General features: G+C 47.7%; 1 protein-coding gene across 1 annotated transcript in view; it reads right to left on the reverse strand.

The window, feature by feature from the left end:
* MAMLD1 (mastermind like domain containing 1) overlaps positions 1–7,714 on the reverse strand; it is a 71,710-nt gene extending 63,996 nt beyond the window's left edge. The window contains exon 1 of the mRNA XM_015860803.2: positions 7,163–7,714. Coding sequence (XP_015716289.1) covers positions 7,163–7,216 — 54 coding nt within the window. The 5' untranslated portion in view covers positions 7,217–7,714. The remainder of the gene's footprint in view (positions 1–7,162) is intronic.
* Between the last annotated feature and the right edge of the window lie 10,278 nt (positions 7,715–17,992).

The following is a 17,992-nucleotide window of genomic DNA, read 5'->3' on the forward strand; positions in this document are numbered from 1 at the left end:
TATAATGACAACTGCTCTTTTAAGGAAGTGCTCTTGAACTGAAGATAGGCTGCATTTCCCAATCCAAACCTCCCCTGATCCAAATGAAAATAACACTTACTTGTAAACATTACAGAATACAGAACTCGAAAGATGAAGTTCTTTATATGTTTCATAACAAATCCAGACTCCTTCCCTTCCTTCCAGACCAGACACTACTCTCGATGCAACGTGCAATACTGTCTTTCTGATATCAGTATGAGCAGACAGAAGAGGACATATGGCCTTTTGTACTGTTCCCAACATGCCGCATGTTACAGGAAAAAGGAAAAAAGGAAAGAAAATCATTACCCAGGCTGGAATAAACCCAGGCCATCTTAAAGATTTGTTTGTTGCAATTTGGAAGACCTTAATGGGAATACCAACCAACTATTCCTGAACACCTAATCCCAACCCAAAATGGTCGCTGGGTATCCAGTGCAAACCACGCGTTAATGGGCATTAATGGGGGATATCTCTTGCTGATACAATCCTTTTGGGTACTTCTCTGTAACTAAGTATCATCTCTGTCACTGTGGCTAAGACTAACAAGTTAACAGCACTATTTACACTGGTACTGTTGTATCATTAGAAACAACAAGATTATGTACTTTAATTCTAATGCCAGCACAATTATTTTAACACCAAGTGTGTTAGATCTGACTCTATACCCCCTAAATTAATTTCAGAGTAGTGGCTAAATAAAATGACATAGTTCTTTGTGCTTTTGTTACAACATGCTCATGTGCAGCAAACTGTGAAAAAAAAAATGTAGTAATTAGAGGTTAAATTAATCCCTGACAGACAGGCAGCTTAGCATAGCTGGGCTCTCTGCAGAGGACAGAAAGCTTGCCAGTCTTCTCCAGTTCTGCACAAAGCACAGACGAGATGGCAAGTGCATCCTGAGCACAAGGGGAATTCTGGCATTTGGAGCAAGCCTTCCAGTAGCCAATGCCAACACACAAATCTTGCAATGAGCACTATGCAGGCTCTGAGCAAGCAGGGCTGCATACTGCCTGATCAGGATCAACCACCTGACGTTAAAGAGAGGCTTTCGCACAGCAGAACAGGCTCCTAACTGCTGGATAATCCACCTCTGGATGTTAATAAAGTGAACAATGGCATTATATTGCACAACACAACTAGGAAGCTACCTTACTTCTGATTTTGATGCAGGCAATGGATTTAATTGCCCACAAGAGAGTACGTATGCTGTGTTATTTTGAAAACAGTAACCAGGTACATCCTGGGTAGCTGTAAGTCCCAAACCTACATGGTGTTTCATTCTAGAGAGAAAGAAAAAGAACTTCCACAGAACTGCACAAGCAAAACTATGCGAGACAAAGAGTCAACCCAATCCCTTTGATGAGATCCTTTAAGCATTTCTGTTTGAGTGTGTTGACAGAAGTAAACATTTTTCCTGCCTTTGTAGCCACAGCAGGATAGGAGCAGCCAGCTTCCAAGCCCACATGAGAGCAGCAGCCTGCTCTCAGGGAACAGAGCTGAGAAGTCCTGCTGTGGGAATGGGGCACCCATGGAGCCTGTCTTGCGGACACATATACTGCACCTCTCCTAGGGGACAGTGTGAAAGCTAGTGTCCTCCTGGCTGCCACTCAAGAGCTGTGCTGCCATAGGGTGAAACAATAACCTAGTTAACACCCTCCCCTGCAGAGGTAATCCATACCATGGCTGCGACAGGCTGAGCCCCAGCTGCCCCTGCCTGAGCTAGGAAGTCAGGCAGGCACCACAGTCACAGTAGCATAAAACTCTACTGGAAAAAAAAAAAACAAAAACAACTACCAAAAGCAAATGAAGAAAACACTTAGAAAAGCAAAACATGGGGATGGCCGAGATTGCAGATCAGTGTGGGAGTGCATTAACAGTGCTGGTATTTCTGTACTACCCAGATCATCAATTATTAACAAATTAGGACATGCCTGATGGGGTGCTTATGCAACACTTTATCAATAACACTGCCAAGTCCCTTTCAGGGGAAAGCAAAGTGAATTTCAACAAGTCACAAAGTGACGCCTGCCCTTGGACGGGACACATTGATGAATTCTCATTTTCCCCTCCTCAGCACAGTGATGGACCTGTAAGAAGCAATTCCAGCCAGTCCAGCACCCTGCTGGAATGGCAGTCTTGAACCAGGTCAGCGTGCACTGATGCCTTATGGCATCACAGCAGCAGCACTGGGAGGAACGGGCCCAAACCCCACATCCCTCTCCTGGGCACACGACTAGCCCCAAGGACAGGCCCTGGCATTGTATGCCACCTGCCAGCTGATGCCTGGGCCAGGGAGGGGAGAAGCCTGCAGCTCTCTCCCCCACTTTACCCTTTAGGGGTAAAGCCGTTCCCTCATAGAAGGAAAGGATCCACTATAAATGCAGCCTACAATGTCACCTTCCCTCATCCTGCTGTTTCTGCCTCTTTTCCTTCAGCATGCAAGAGCGAGCAGGGTGGGGAGGACAAAACAACCCCACTTACCTATTCGAGGATCCAATACTTAGTTCCTTAATGCCAGGTTCAAATCTTTGTGTCGCCCAATGGTAAGTTCCACTACACTGTGCTGGTCCCTGGCAGGAGAAGCAGCACTGTGTTCTGCACCTCCTGATGAGCACATGCTGAAGCATCCAAGCTTCACACCAAGCCAAGCACCACCATCAGCTTCTGGGACCCGGCATGTAAACGTGCACAAAATGAGCATTTGCCTCTTGAAGGCAAATAACCACTTATTGACAAATTTTCTTCCATTTGAAACAAGAAAATGATTATCAGTGAGGAGGCTTCCCAAGAGGAATTAAGATTCTTCATAGCACATTTGCATTTGCTACTTATCCCCTCCCTGATTGCATCACTCCATGTAGCACAACTGGTGCCTGGGAGGTGATGGAGTCACAGGGCCCTGCATTCATTGTTGATGAGATGCTCATTTTGAACAGCCTTAGCAGCCCAGGCCATAGCAAACCACAATGAAAGACAGTGGAAGAGACGGATATAAAGTAAAACCTTGAACCGACAAAGACGTCAGTTCCGTGCCAAGTGCTAGCAATAATAATAAAGATCGCAGGAAGGAGGCTGTGATGGCAGCACAGAGAATTCTGCAAAGTTTCCCTTTGAGCTGCTGGCAGCCCTGAAATGGGTCACAGAAAGTCAAAACCACGTTATCGATCACTGCCTATTCTGCAGGTGCGTCCGTCTTCTTAATAAAAACGTTTTTGCTATTTTCACGTAAAGCAGAACAATATTCCAGTCCCTTCCAAAGTCCCATGAAATCAGAAACAATGCTAATGATGGCGACACTAAATGCCTAAACAGTCCCTTTACATATTTTTAAGCAATTAGTTTTAGGGGTGAAAGAAAACAAAACTCATTATGAGTACACAAGTATCGCACACATTTGGCACTTCACAACCATCTTCTAAAGTTCCCCTTCTAAATCACCAGTGAGGGTGGAAGTCCCATACAACTGTAGTACCCAACATCTGAAAAAAATCAGAGCAGCCCCAACTCTGCTTTGAGCTGTATAAAAGAACAGTCGAAAAACTTACAGTTGACTGGTGCTACCTAGGTTACCCATCAATGGCATTGAAACCGGTATATTATTAAGAGAGGTGTATGATGGGAATTGGTTTATTGTGCTGATCCATAGTAACCAGCTCCCGTTCGTCCATCATTTATCTCTCTCACCAGCGACATATGGGTTTGTCTATTCACACTCTCAGCATTCTCTCTGCTCCAACAAACAGTCAGCCTTTTCTGCTGGGATAAGGAGATTTTTTAGTTACATCCATTATGTGCGTATCAACATTTATGGCAGGAAGATAATTGCCAAAGAGCTCAGGGGGATAAAAGCTCCCTCTTTATAACACAAACTCCCTTAAAAAAAAAATAAATAAAATCAATATTGATATAAAACAGTTCAACATGAAGCCTTGCTCTGTCTTCTGCTTCTTTCAGTTGGAAATACTTCTTTCTTTTTTAATACCAAGTCAAACTGGAATGTCATGTAGAAAGATTTCACAGTGACTTAAACGCTCTTCCCATACAGGAAAAAAATATCAGTGTACAGTATTAATTGTTCCTTAAAGAAGTAAATGGCAAACGTGTCAGATACAAAGAGGGCTCCTTGGAGAGGCGCTGGCAGCATTTAAACTGATTTAGCTCTCTTTATTTGGGGACCACATCAATTAGCAGGGAATTGTAACTTATAATCACCTTCTCCTAAAGGCTGAAAAATGCTGACATCTCAGAAACAGCAGGCACAAGGGAACAGTGAAACCTGGGGATCCTGCCTTCCCTCCTAGTCAGAGGTTCTGACAACCCCCAGTTTGGGCAAGTCCATTGGAGGTGGCTTTTGCAAACTTACTTTACCTTCTCATGGCCACAAGCTCGTGAAAGTTATTTTAAGGATACTTCCATGGAAGCAACAAGCAGCAGAGCACATTTATCGATTCAATGACATGGAACCAGTGAGTAGCACAGCACATCACCTATGGGATGGCTGGGGGAGCCCTCTCAGTGCTACCCCTGGCCTTGGGTTGCCTCCTGCCCTTACCCCAGTGTGGTGGGGCAGCAGTGCTGACAGGCACCTGGGTTGGGAGCTCTTGCGGTGTCTCGCATCCATTTAGAAGGCATCTGGCACAGCAGCTCCTAAACCCATTTAAAATCTCTGCAAGCTACGTTACAAAGGTACTAATGAGATCTGTGCAAAAATTAAAACTCAGTTCAGTGACACGCTGTATTCACAAAACGCTTCCACCTGTGGAGCAGGAGGCCATACAAGAGAGTTAATATATACAACTGTCTCCTGTAACTACTAATCTCCCCCCAAATCCTTTAACAACTGCATTGGCTTTAAAAAAATCTGGGAGCCTTTGCAGGTTCAAACCATGCAGTTACAAGGGACTACAAGTGAAGCCCTGTCCATATTTGCTTTTCCAATTGTGAAGTTTTAGTTTAAAGGATTAAAAACAGAGACAGAAAACCTCGAGATAAAAAACAAAACATAACAAAAACCAGCCCAAAACCTCCAAAAATAAGATGCTAAATTCCATTGGGGCTGCTCGGTTCTAAGCATTAAGCAGCTTTTTACCCGCTAGAGAGGAGCAGCCGAGTGCCTGTTACCTGCCTTACAATGCACTCTATTTGTTTTCTATCCCTGAGCAACAGACTATTTCCTGGTTCAGTTTAAAAACTCAGTGACGTTCCAATTTCAGCCCACACATGTGTGTCACTGTCAACGTCAGTGGCAGGAAAACATTAGAAGTCACCCCTTGCTAATGCTTTCCTAACATGGAATTTCCTTGTATCGCTTTCCCTCAGCCCACCTCCTCCCTCCAAGCTGAGAGCATCTTTCCCAAATTGCTCCCCCCCCCTCCCCACTCCAAACATATGGCAGCGAGAGAGAACTGAAAATGGTCAGTGCCAGGAGCAGATCGTTGCTTTTTTGGGTGCCAGCGCGCAACTTCCCCGTGCTGCTCCAGCTCGCAGCACCCGGTAACGCCGCTCGGAGGGCTGAGGGGGCGGGGGGCAGCTTGCGGCAGGGGCCGGGGGGGCGGCAGGTTTAAGGCCGTCCCGGCTGCCCCCCACCGGAGGCACCATATGGCGTAGCCTCACGTCGGCGGCTTTATTTCTCCGTCAGCTCGCCCCGTAGGAGGAGGGGGGAGGGAAGGGGGAAGCTCCGGGGGGGGGGCAGGCCCAGGCCGTTCCGTATTACCGGGGATTACAGAACCGAGAGAGGGAACACTCGCGTTATATAACGGGGTGTTACGCCCCAGCGGCCGGGAGCTGCGGAGAGAACAAGCCGTTCAGTGCCGCCCGTGGGTCGGAGCGGAGCTGCGCGGCGAGGGCGGGCGGAGGTTACTCTCCCTCCTCCCTCCTCCTCCTCCCCCCCCGCCTCGGGACCGCCTCGTGGCGCTCCGCCCGGGGCTCCACCGCCTTCCGACGGGGCGCGGTGCGGCCATCACGCGGCCGCCGGGGCAGCACCGAGCGGGTGGCTCCGCGGCGCCCCCGCCGCCGCTCCCTGCCCACGGCGGGGCTCCGCCGCCGGCCCCCGGGAAACAAAAGCGGCCTCGGAGTGCTTTGTTTCGGGCTGGCGGCGGAGAAGCCCGGAATGAAAGCGAAGCGCTGCCCTTCGCCGAGCTACCGCTCCGCGCGGGGCCTCGGCGTGTCACCCCGTGACAGCCCTCGCCGGCCGCGGCCGAACAAAGCCTCCGTGCCCCGGCCCCGCCGAGCAAAGGCCCGAGTCGCACAGCGGCGGAACGTCAGCCGGCTCCGTGCCGCCGGGCGGAGGGCAGCGGAGGGCAGCCGAGGCCGCCGGACCCGGTCGGGGAGCGCCTCGGGCACCCTGCGGGCGCTCCCGGTCGCGCTTTCCATCTCGGGACGAGAACCCGGAGCAGTCGGAGGCGCAGGGCAGCGGCACCAGCAGCACCAGCAGCACGCGGTCGGGTCTCCGCACGCGAACGGTCCCGGGAAAAGCCGCACACACCGCGTCCCGCACCTGGGGCTGTCCCTGCAGCCGCGCCGGCGCCCAGCCTGCGGCCGCGCTCCGTTCGGGAGAGCACGGAGGCTGCTGCGGGGCTCTGCTGAGCCTTTTGTTCCTAATCCTGACGATATAACGCGTGCCGCAGGCTCCCAAAAGAACCGGGAACGCCGCTGCTAACGCAAATACCGGGAGTTCTTAAAAAAAAAAAAAAAAAAAAAAAAAAAAAAAAAAAAGGAAAACGCAGCTCAGCACCAGGCGCTTTACCCTTCGTGCGACACCTTCCCGGAGGAATCTCCGTGCGGTGACGGCTTTACTCTCCTTTGCCTGTTCTGACTTTAAATTAGAAACCCCCGGCCGCCCGTGCAGATGAGCCGCCGGCGTTCACGCAACGTCCCCGTCCCGTGCACCGACCAGCTGGCGGTGACACCGTCCCCTTGGTCCCCTACCCGCCGACACATCCCGGCCCCTGGGCCCGCAGCACCCGCAGAGCGCGGTGGAACCCTCGGCCAAGTTCTCGGGCTCCGCTCCGCCGCCGGCAACTGCCCCAAAGCGCCCCCGAAAACTTTCCCTGCCTGCCCGGCTCGGGCCGCGGGGTGCCCAGCTCCTTCAGCACAATCACCGACTTCCCCGGCCGTATCGATTTCAAACACTGCTTACCGGAATATGCGGCTCCATGCGTGGTGCTTCTACCCGCTGGGAAACCAGCAGCATCTTGGAGTGGGGATCAACCGGCTTTTAGATCCACTTTGGCTGTATTTAGCAAAGCCCGGCACCGCGGAGGACTCGAAGACTGTTTTCTCCTTTTAGGTTCCAGACAAGTTCATCCTGGCGTTGCAGTTTGCTAATGATTCACTGTCTGTCTCAATCTGCTCGCTACATTTCCATCAACCCACAGCTTCCTCACTTAGAAGGTGGAGTTTGTGGGGTTTAAGTTACTGATAGGCATATCTAAGTGCTGTGTCACTCAAAGAGGAGGAGACACACACACACTCACACACACACTCTCACACACACCGCTCCGGGCTTAAAGGGGAAGCGGCGCTTTCCTCTCTTCAGAAGCTGGAAACCTCAAAGAGCCAAGGAAATTTCTTTTTCATGTACATAATGGCAAAAATCCGGCAGCCTGTGGACAGCATTTTAACATGCAAAATGCTGCTGAGCATCTTTAGAGCCTACTTTGCAAGGCATCAGTTTCATGTAGTGCAAAAGTAGGCTGGCTCCAGAAAACACTGTAAATGGATTGAATTATTTCCCTGTCCCCCCCCCCCCCCCACACACACACACACAAACACAAATCTTAGTGTACAAATCACTGTGAAGAGACCCCGGGGTGCAAAGAGCAAAAGTGTGATCTCCTGTCTTCATACCATGACGATACAATATTCTGCACTCTGAACAGTCATAAAAGGGTTAAACTCACCTCACACAGGTGAACCCAGGTTAGCAAGAAGGAAGCAGCAGAGTTGTTTTATTTCCCTGCTTTGTGCTGTGCACATATTTCTGGAGACAGGTCCAAATCCAAACAGAATGCTGCCATAAAACCACTCACCTCTCTGCCTGCAAACACACCGGTTACCAGTGCAGCCTTGGGTTGTTCATTCTGATAGACCACCAGCTGAAGGCTGAGAGCCCACCCTCACCTCTCCAGCAAACTGCAGGCAGTCAGGAGGGCAGCTGAGCCCGTGAATAATTGCTGGCATCATTTCATTACCTTCCTAAATCTGACCCTCCTGTCCCACTGTCCTGGAGGTGCTGGAAGCCCTGTCCCACTACGCTGACAGCAGATGAGACGTGGGAGACGTTGCACCCCTGTTAATGAAATGGCTGATTTTTACCAGCCATAAAAACAGAACTCGTTGAAAATTATAGCCTACAAAGTTAAGAACTTATTTTAATAAAACCCACTGACTATCCCAAATGGATGTTATTGGAACCAGGTTCTGGCCTCACTTTCCTGAAACATTTCCATCCAGCAGTGATCTCCAACTTGCACTTGGGTTATAGACCAAGCCCATCTTTGCATGTTTCATAACAACCCTGAGCTAACAAATATCAGCAATATCAGCTCATCAGCAGGGATACATCTGCTTGCACCTTTGCTCACACCTCTAGCTCATACATAAAGGTGTGGATGCCAGGATTCTTGTGTGTGCTGGCAGAGGAAGCTGGTCTCATCGAGCACACTGTGTGCAGAGGATGAATGTGTGGCTGATCTGTGCCATGCTTCCACACAGGACCTGCAGCACACACTCATCATCTGTCTGGAAGCTTTGGAAAACCACGTCACTCATGACTCTTCCCAGTCACCTGAAGTTCGTGACAGACAGCAGAAGTTGTAAGGACAGTAATTTGCATGGTTTGCCATGGGAAGCTGGGACAAAGGGCTTCCCCAGATGGAAGCGACATGAGTGGGGTTACTCAGCTGTAGGAACCTGGGCTGTACCTGCTTGCGCATAATGTTGCTGTCTAAATTCAGTTGTCTGGGGGATCTGCTTGTCAGACAGTGGCTTATGTTCTCCCTGGGAAGGTGGGAGATGATTTGAGTCCCTGTACACTTGGGTGGGAACAGAACTGACACGGAGCTTTTCCTCAGCCTGCAGCTTTAATATTCACAGAAAAAACATCATTTGCTTTGTTCATTTCATACAAGTGGGGACATTTATTTCCCAGTTGAGATGCTAAATATTGCCTGTGCCATGCTTGCTCTGCAAGAGGCCCCAAGACAGTTGGGATGGGCTGCGACAAGGCCAAGGTGAGGGGAGAGGTTTGCATCCTGCAGGGCAGTGCAGGCTAAGCAGGTCCAGAGCAGAGCCCCTGGGTGGCCATGCTGTGGGACTCCTGAAGGCACTCCTGGAATCAGCACAGATGGGGAATTACAGTGGGCATGGGCTGCCCCACTACACGTCTTGTTCACCAAAGGGAGCAGCAACTGAGCAGTGCAAGGGCTGGTCATAGATTCACTCAAGGATTCATGAATTTCTCAGTAATCCAAAAGCAGATGGATGGAAACAATGCAATGCTTGCTACTTGCATGTTTTTGACCGGCAATCGAGTAAAATCAATGGCTTTGTCTGAAAAACATTTTGAGTGTATGTTTACTGGAAGCTAAAACTCAAAGTACAGCTCTTGGGGAGTGAAACTGCATGAACTGCAAGATAAATACACAGCTCTTCACCAGCTGAGACAAGGGATTGTCCTAATTCTGCCCCAAATACAAAGACTTAGCATGTGAGAATGAGAGGCAAAATTCAAGGGAGAGAAGTGAGGTGGTGCTGTGTGGTGTCAGGAGTTGGACTCGGTGATCCTGCAGACCTCCCCCAACTCAAAAGATTCCAAGATTGTATGATTCTATGTACGAATTAGATTTGCTCCATTCCAGAGTAAAGGTAATTATTAGGCTGAATATAAGCAGGATGATAAGGAATAAAATCTTTCATTTGAGAGCAGTTGACTACAGTTTCAATGTGGCCTTCCACTCATTTGGACACAAAAGAAGAATGCAGCTGATGAAGGCAACTTTGGCATTGGTAGATCATTATTTACATGAGTGCCCACAGAAGAACGTATGGGTGAAATCACCGAAGTATGGACTGACATGCTAACATGTCAGTGAACTAGTTTAGGAAGTTATATAAATCAGAGTGAGTGCTGAATTTGTCTCCTGCTTGAAAAATAGACAGAGCTCTAAGCAGAATCTCTGTGCTTAGCAGTTATGAGTTGGAAACACCGTCGGTAATTTCTCTGTGCTTCTGCAATAAGTTGCATAGCATCAAATATCAGCTCGTATTGAAGTATAGGTTAAAGCCATGCTGTTAATGTCTGCTGGCTTGCCAAATGCTTGTTCCAAACTGATCTGCTTTGAACTTATGCTTTAAATACAGAAATCAATTGTTTGCATAGGTCAAAAACACACTTAAACACATGCTTAACATTGTGTATGACTCTCAGAAATGGAAGGGATTACTTGAGTGCTTAGGTAAGTACGCAGATATATGTCTGCACATCGGCACTGGTGTGACTTGCTTTCATGAGGCAAAATCCTACAGCCATACTGACAACTCACTACCCGAGATCTTCTTGGGTAAACGTAAGTCTGCTGATGTCATCCAGGCCTTTCGTTTTCACTGGTGTGAACTCTGGCCTGCAGGTTTAGCTCTGTAGTGTCCTGACTCCCTGCATCTTTGCTTACTCTGTAGTGTCCTGACTCCCTGCATCTTTGCTTACTCTTGGGCCATACAAAGTCACAATGCACTTGGAGTGCAGATCACCACCAGGATGGAGGGTAGGAAGCAGTGCTAGGTAAATATCAAATACCCCGTGTGCCTTCTTCAAGGTCAAAATATTCTTTGTACAGGACTCACCATCATCTCATTTCTTTCTCAGCTAATAAGATACAGATAGAAGCGGATACAAGTGAAAATAATATGACAGCAACAATAGATCAAAAACTTTTGCTAATTGATGGCGTTTCCCAGTCTCTGATCTGTGCACACATCCCACATGCCTAGCAGGGGCTGGCAGTGCTGGTCTGATGAGCAAATGTGGACAGGTGGCATTTGACAGGTTTCCATATTAGCGATGGGACTGTGCAGTGGGGCACTTCTGTGACTCCAGTACCCGTCTGAAAGCAAGCCATCACCAAAAGGATGCAATAATATGAAAAAGGTGTAGCATTAATTCTAGATTCACTGTTGCCTAACTGCTAGATCACACAGCTCATACGCATGTGCAGTGATCAGGGACATAGGGGTCACACTCAGCTCCTAATGAAGTGAACAGAAAAGGAGATTCTGGTCCATACCTGATGCAATTGACTCCAGTTGATTTAAATATCTAAATCTGCAAAAATTGTTCTATATTCATTGTTTTTAGAAGACAGAATCATATAATTTTCCTTCCCTCAGGAAACAAATATTCATCTTTCTTCCTTAATTTTCCTTTTCATTCCCAGAAAGATGCTCTCTTCACTAGAGCTGCTGCTAGATTTTAAAGTAGTCTCTGTTTCGTGACTGTCAACTATTCTTTCCATGCCAGATACATGGCAAAGTTAGATATTCCTCAACTCAAAACAATCTACATGAATATTCATAAACTACCTGATGGCAGAATTGGCCCTGAGATTTAAAACCATAAAACCCACAGAAGCAAATGTTGCCCCTTTCCCTTTGTCAGAGATCCCTTGGATCAAGCACAGAAATTATACTTTTATGCCGTTGCCAAGAAAATGCAAAACCAATGCATGTAACATCCCATGTTCAGTTTATTAAAGAGAAGTGCCTGTAATGACACGATACTCAGCCAGACTAGAATGTTGCCAATGTCAGTTTGTGATTTACTAGAAATTATTGATTTCAAATCTTGGTTTCCCGGGGCTACCGAGCATATCCTGTCATATGAATATGCATCCGTTTGCTAGCGGCTGCAGCCTTGTGTAAGAAGTGTGTTGTCTTAACTGGTGTCAGGTTTCTTGAGCCAAAAAAATAAAGCTCTCCTCCCCTTCAGTGCAGGAACGCAGATCAGCTTTTAAGTCAGGGTTCTGTGCCCAATACAATCTCAGCACGACTTGCGCAGCTCTGGCTCCCATCCAGAATTTTACGTTTTGTTTTGAAAATGCATAAGAAAGCACCGTCCTGAGAAACTGCATTCCCCCTAAAGAAAAGGGCTCATGAGATTTAAATTGGGAGGTAGTTCCAGCCTCAGACTTCTGCGACTTGTCCTGTACATAAAGCAGCAAGTTGGACCTTTACTCTGTTGAGGTGCAGATCCGTCACGGGCAAGTTACACAACACACAAGTGCAAAGGGCTGGCGGGGACAGTAACTCACACTTCATTACAGACAAGTGTGACGGCTGAATTGCCAGCTCTTGGAAGATCTGTGCTCTTTCTGCACTGGGAGTCTGGGCACAAGCGCCCTCTCAACTGAAGCCTGATGTCCTCCTGCCCATTCATCGCACCTGGCTGCACCCTTCTTCTGTTTGGCCCTCCCACTCAACCTTCCTCCCAGTCCTTCAGTTGTGCCTTCATGTCTAAACCCAGCTCCCATCCCCAGGGAAGCTCTCTGGGTTGGGGATGGCTCTGCCTACCCTGCTGCCTGGCCGTGCCACGCTGCCCTGTGCAGCTGTCCTGTGCTCCCTGACCACTGATGGGGGCTCTGGGAGCAATGGGAGAGCCCACATGTGGTGCCGTGATGGCTGTCATTGGCTGCTTCTGGAAGTACTACGGCATTTGTGGGATCTGGTGAAAGACGCTGACGCTTGTGCTGTGTGCTGCCTTTGGTATAAGCCCGTCTCAATGTTCACAGCATGTTTTTGTTTGTATGTTTTTCTCCAAAACAGAAATCTCTTCTTTACCATCACTTTTCTCTTGTCATGCACATGTCACAATGAATTATCTATTTACTAAAATACAGAACCTTCAGGGCTGACAGCAGTGGAAGAAACGACAGATTCAACGGGACTACATTTTTGCATAGAGCACATGGATTAAGATGGGAACAGTGGGAAGGGGAGCAACCTACGCACAGTGCTGAACCTGTGCAGGTCAGGACAGCAAGAGGTACGGCTCTGAGCCCAGTGGCAGCTTCCAGCAGGCTTTCCTTCACATTCCTTCTAAGCACACTCTTCTGAAAGTAATTGAAAACAATTTGTTTTCCCAAATTACAAAGACATCATCTTGCTCCTGCAGGAAAGGAAAGGAGAGAGGGAGAGAGGATAGGAAGCGCCACAGCTTCCCATGGCACGTGAATGCTGAGAGCAGAGGGATCCTGAATAGTGCCAAGGGCTGACAGCAGCAACGCACGGTCACTGCTGCAGGAAAGGGGCTATCTAACCTGGCTACTAAAAGTTATTTCTGCCACAGCTATTTGAACAAAACACTTGACAGTTCAATTAATTTAAGCGTGTCCCTTCTTTTCATGGGAAAAACATGGGGTAAGTCCAGGCAGGGAATGAATGGCATCTAGTTTAATGAGGAACTGTGCAAAAAGAGAAAAATAATGGTTTTCTAAACTGTATTACATTCTGTGGTAGCACCATATGCTATTTTCTTGATCCTGGTAATCCTGCTGTATTTTTATCTTGGCTAGTACCAAAGAGGGAGCTAGATGAGGCCAAGTTCTTCCCACATATCCATGTTGAAGGCAGTTTACCTTCGCTATGTGAATCTGAACCAACAGACACTCAACTGCTTCATATCACTCCCTTATTTTCTGTCTATATCCAACTTTGGCATTTAAATGTAATTCTCCATATCCTGAGTTTTTGGTGAAGCCTTTTTTTTTTTTTTTTTTTCTTTTTTTCTTTTTTTTTCCTGGAAATTTGGGATTTGAAATCATGAGCTTCTACTGCTTCAGTTTAAGGGTCAGATCCACTAATTAGATGCAGCAGCAGACTATAAGTTGCTCACGTTCCATACAGAGGAGAACAACAAAAAGCCACTCTGTGTCAGTGGGGATGTATTAACATATATGTAGGACTTCATTCTTCTCTTAGTTGAACAAATATTCTTTGATAAGTCCTTAGGAATCACTTTTGAAGCCAGTGGCTTTCTTCCATTATTAGAGAGAGGAGAATAGCAGTAACTATGACAGAGAACAGAATCAACACTGAGTTGAATTGGGTGGATTTGAAGCACCTGTAGGACAGGGTGCCCTAGTGTGCTAGCCAAAGGGTGGTACTCCCTTTCCTGTGTGCAGTAGCCATACCGCTTCTACAGGGAACACAGCCCTCTGAATGCTTATCACAATAAGCAATAATACAATCTGTGGTGCAACGAGACTGAGGCTTTTGGAGAGCCGGTCCAAGGATGAAAGAAATCACACTTGAGATTCGCCAGGAATTCACATTATTTTGGAGGCTTTTTGTAAGGTGCTGGTATGAACATTTATCACAGTTTCTATAGGGGCTATGGGAGAGTATTTTCAAGACAGATGAATTGAAATCAATAACAATGAAACCTAGCAGCATGGAGGTAAGAGCAGTTTTCTCTGTTGGGGCTCATCTGTGATACAGAGATGATGCCAGATCTGCTGTGATACAAACATAGTGGGTACAATTTCCAATTATCACATTTCTTTCTGTAAAATCTTCAGAGCATCTTCAGTGTTAAAATAATTGATCCTTGGTTGACAGCCATCTCGATTCTGCCTATACAGCCTGATCAGCTCATCCACAGTCCTAGGGTAGAACTGCCCACACAGCCTGCAGGCCAGGGAAACAGGTACCACTTTGGGTGCAGTGTATATGAGGGAAGCAAGGCAAATTATGTCCTGGCAAAGCAAGGAGAGCTGAATGGCAATTCACCCATGTCTTTTTAGTATCGAGGAGTAAAAAAACAAAACAAAACAAAGAGAGATTTTTCTGAGATGAGAATTCAAGTGTCCCTGATCATTTAGTTAGCAATGCACATTATGCTCATTGTGCTGGTATGTGACACCCTGTGACCACATTGCCTCGTGGTAGCTTTTCACCAGCCCAAAGAGAGGCATCGTTAGCATCCCAGAGTCGCTCTGGGAACCAGGAATACACGTTTGGGAGGCATCTCTTCTAATGGGCATGGCTGAGCTGCGGGCCTGCCCCAGGCAGATGGTAAGCTCTGTCTCGCTGTGGTGGTGGAGGGAAACTTCCTGGTGCAGCAAGGCCATGGATCTGCTCAAAGCCTGCAGGGAGCATTGGCTCCTGAGGCCACACAGAGTCTCCTTGGGAGGCAACTGGAGGGAATTTCTTCCACAAGAGTGTGTCCTGTGCAAAAGACATTGGTGCCTAAGTCACCTGTGAAACTGTAGCAGAGAAGGATGTTGTGGGATACAGCAGGCTTTCTGCATTTTGGCAAGATCTGAATCCACAGCTGCTTATAAAAATGTGATCAGTAGCCTGAGAGCCACTGCAAAGATGTTCTGAGTGCTAGAAAATTGTAATAAACTTCTCCCCTGCCCCATATCTTGTGAGTAATCAGCAGCTTGTTAGTGGGAAGACTCAGCCAAACAACGACCGGGCTTCTAAACTATTTCAATTACCCCTAATGAAGAAGGATCAGGGAAACACCTTAAACACCTTAAACAGATCAGCAGTATAAATAGACAAAATGACTCTCTAGAGAAACCCCCAGACACTTGCCAGGGTTGGCTTTGGAGCCAACCGTGATACAAATGCATGAAATATTATTTGCTTAATGGTTGTGAAGTGTTGCTCTTTAAAGGTTACTGTCTTCCTGTCCAGACAGAGCTGCAGCTGAATGATGAATGAAGTGAGAGGTTTTCAAGTACCTGCAGCTCCCATGAGTGTCAACAGGAATTTGGGGGTGACCAAGGCTGGACCAGAAAAACCAACCTGCATATGATACTAAGAAGTCCCAGGGCTACTGCCCTCCTCGGCCCTGGCCTTGGAGGAATGCTGGGAGGGCTCTGAAAACGCTGTTGTTTGGGAGACCTGAGCAGGGCACTGGGCCAAAGAGCTGGTCTCTGCCATGACTTTGGGAAGAAGTCCATCTGTGGCTGGGGAAAGGAGCACAGTGAATGCTGCAAAAAGTGCAGCAAGACAGAATTTTTCTTCCAAGGGAATTTCCTTCTCTTCTCCATTACAAGTCTCACCATATACAAATAGTTGGCTTGTTATTGCAGCTCAAAGGAATGAATGAGCTCAAAAGAATGTGAAGAAGAGAGAATGCTACAGTTCCTCTGGGAAGAGCTGCTTCTTTTTATTTAACTTCTCAGCTTGGTTAATATTTTACTGCTGTTCAAAAGCAGCCCCGTCAGAATGCTCGGTCCCATGCTGTATAACTGGACACACCTCCGAACTGCAAGCCCTGCAGCTGCCTGCAGCCATCTAGAAGCATTCTGTGCATCTGCGTGTTTGAAAGTGTCTCACAGTTTTGTTCCTTGTGAATGTGCATTCAGCCCTGCGTGCTTGCAGAAATCTGAGTTTGGGAGAGTGAGGAGAGTCGGCCATGGTTGGGGGTGGGAGCCGTGGGAGCCCTCCCCTGGGACCCAAGGCAGTGCCAGCATGGAGCTTCTTTGTGAGGGAACAGCAGGGCCAGGTTGAGGCTCACAGGACCTAAGTGGCTCCAGGAAGGCACACACAGCCCCAGCTGCACGCAGTTCATGCACCAGACAGTGGCCACAGGTTCAGTGGGGCCAAAACACCGGGCTCGGGCCCTCAGAACATCAGGTCAGGCCCACCAGCGCCAGCAGAGATGGACAGGATCATGGACTGCTGTGCATCACAGCTTTCAGCCTGCTTTCCTAAACTGCAAAACCATTAAATATTTAGGTGGCCATATGCAAATCATTTAAATTTCTAGTTTCTAGGAAGCTCACCATGTCATACAGACGTGCTTTGTGCAAAATGCCTCTTCCTATGCTCCCATCAGTTGCTTGTTTTAAACCTGTAAAGGACTTAACTAATGGCTAATTGTTGACCACTTTTTTTTTTCAAGGACATTAACAGATGAGGGAGGAGGAGGGAGAAACAGAAACCCGGAGACCTGGGCTTCTCTCAGAGAAAACAAACAGAAGAAAACACATTTTTGTGTATGTACCAAAGAAAAACCTGGGACCTCTCTCCTTTTTGCTACCCACCCCCCTCCAAGGGTAACAATTTGGCAGTTCAGCAAATAAACAGCCCTTTATTTAGGAGCTGCCTGGCTGACACCAACCACTCCAGAGGCAAGGGCCCCAGATCTTCTTTTCTTCGTGTCACTGTGGATTTGCTTGTGGAAGTGCACGGCACCATGCACCGAGCCCAGCAGCTGAGCTCATGCTTCAGGCATTCTCCCAGGACTGGGGGGAGGGGGCTCTCCGCCAGCTCCCGGCCGCCTCTCCCCTTGCATTTGCACACACACAAATCATGTTATCATAGTGAAAATATGTAAGAATTCCAGGAAGCAGAGGAAGTTTGTGTGTTGACCTTAATTTATTTTTTTTCCAGAGGAAGATCACTCCAAATGTTAAAAGGATAGTGGGTGCTAGCTGAATTCAAACGCAGATATTGGAATTCTTGTTGTAACTATCACTTCTGCTGCTCTTTTCCTTTCAGCATTGGTGCTGTTTGTGTTTTAACCCACGTGGGCGGTTGGATCAGGTGAAGCAAAACTGGTGAGAAGCTCTGTGGGTCCTATCTGGATTGTTAGAGGAGTCCATGTGTAGTCTGGTTCCTATTTTCCATTACAGTAAAATTGGGTGAGACCGTTTCTGGAGGGGAGGGAAGGAAAGGGTGGATAAAAGTGGACGAATGCATCAGGATCTTGTGCATGGAGACCTGGTTTGTTCTGCTTTACGGGGCTTGAACTCTCACTGTGCTGATCTATTTGGCTCCAGACCCAATTGTGCTTTTAAAACCATGAGGGTTTTAAACATTCAAGTGCCTTTGTGCTGACCATAGCACCCTAAGAGTGATCTGTGTGCCCACACACCCAGCATCAACGCCAGGCAGAGGCTTGCACTGCAGCCCAGCCCCAGCATGGGGCTTCCATCACTGCCACGCCACAGCCTCA

The sequence above is a fragment of the Coturnix japonica genome, chromosome 4 (assembly GCF_001577835.2).
Source record: "Coturnix japonica isolate 7356 chromosome 4, Coturnix japonica 2.1, whole genome shotgun sequence".
Lineage (NCBI taxonomy): Eukaryota > Metazoa > Chordata > Aves > Galliformes > Phasianidae > Coturnix > Coturnix japonica.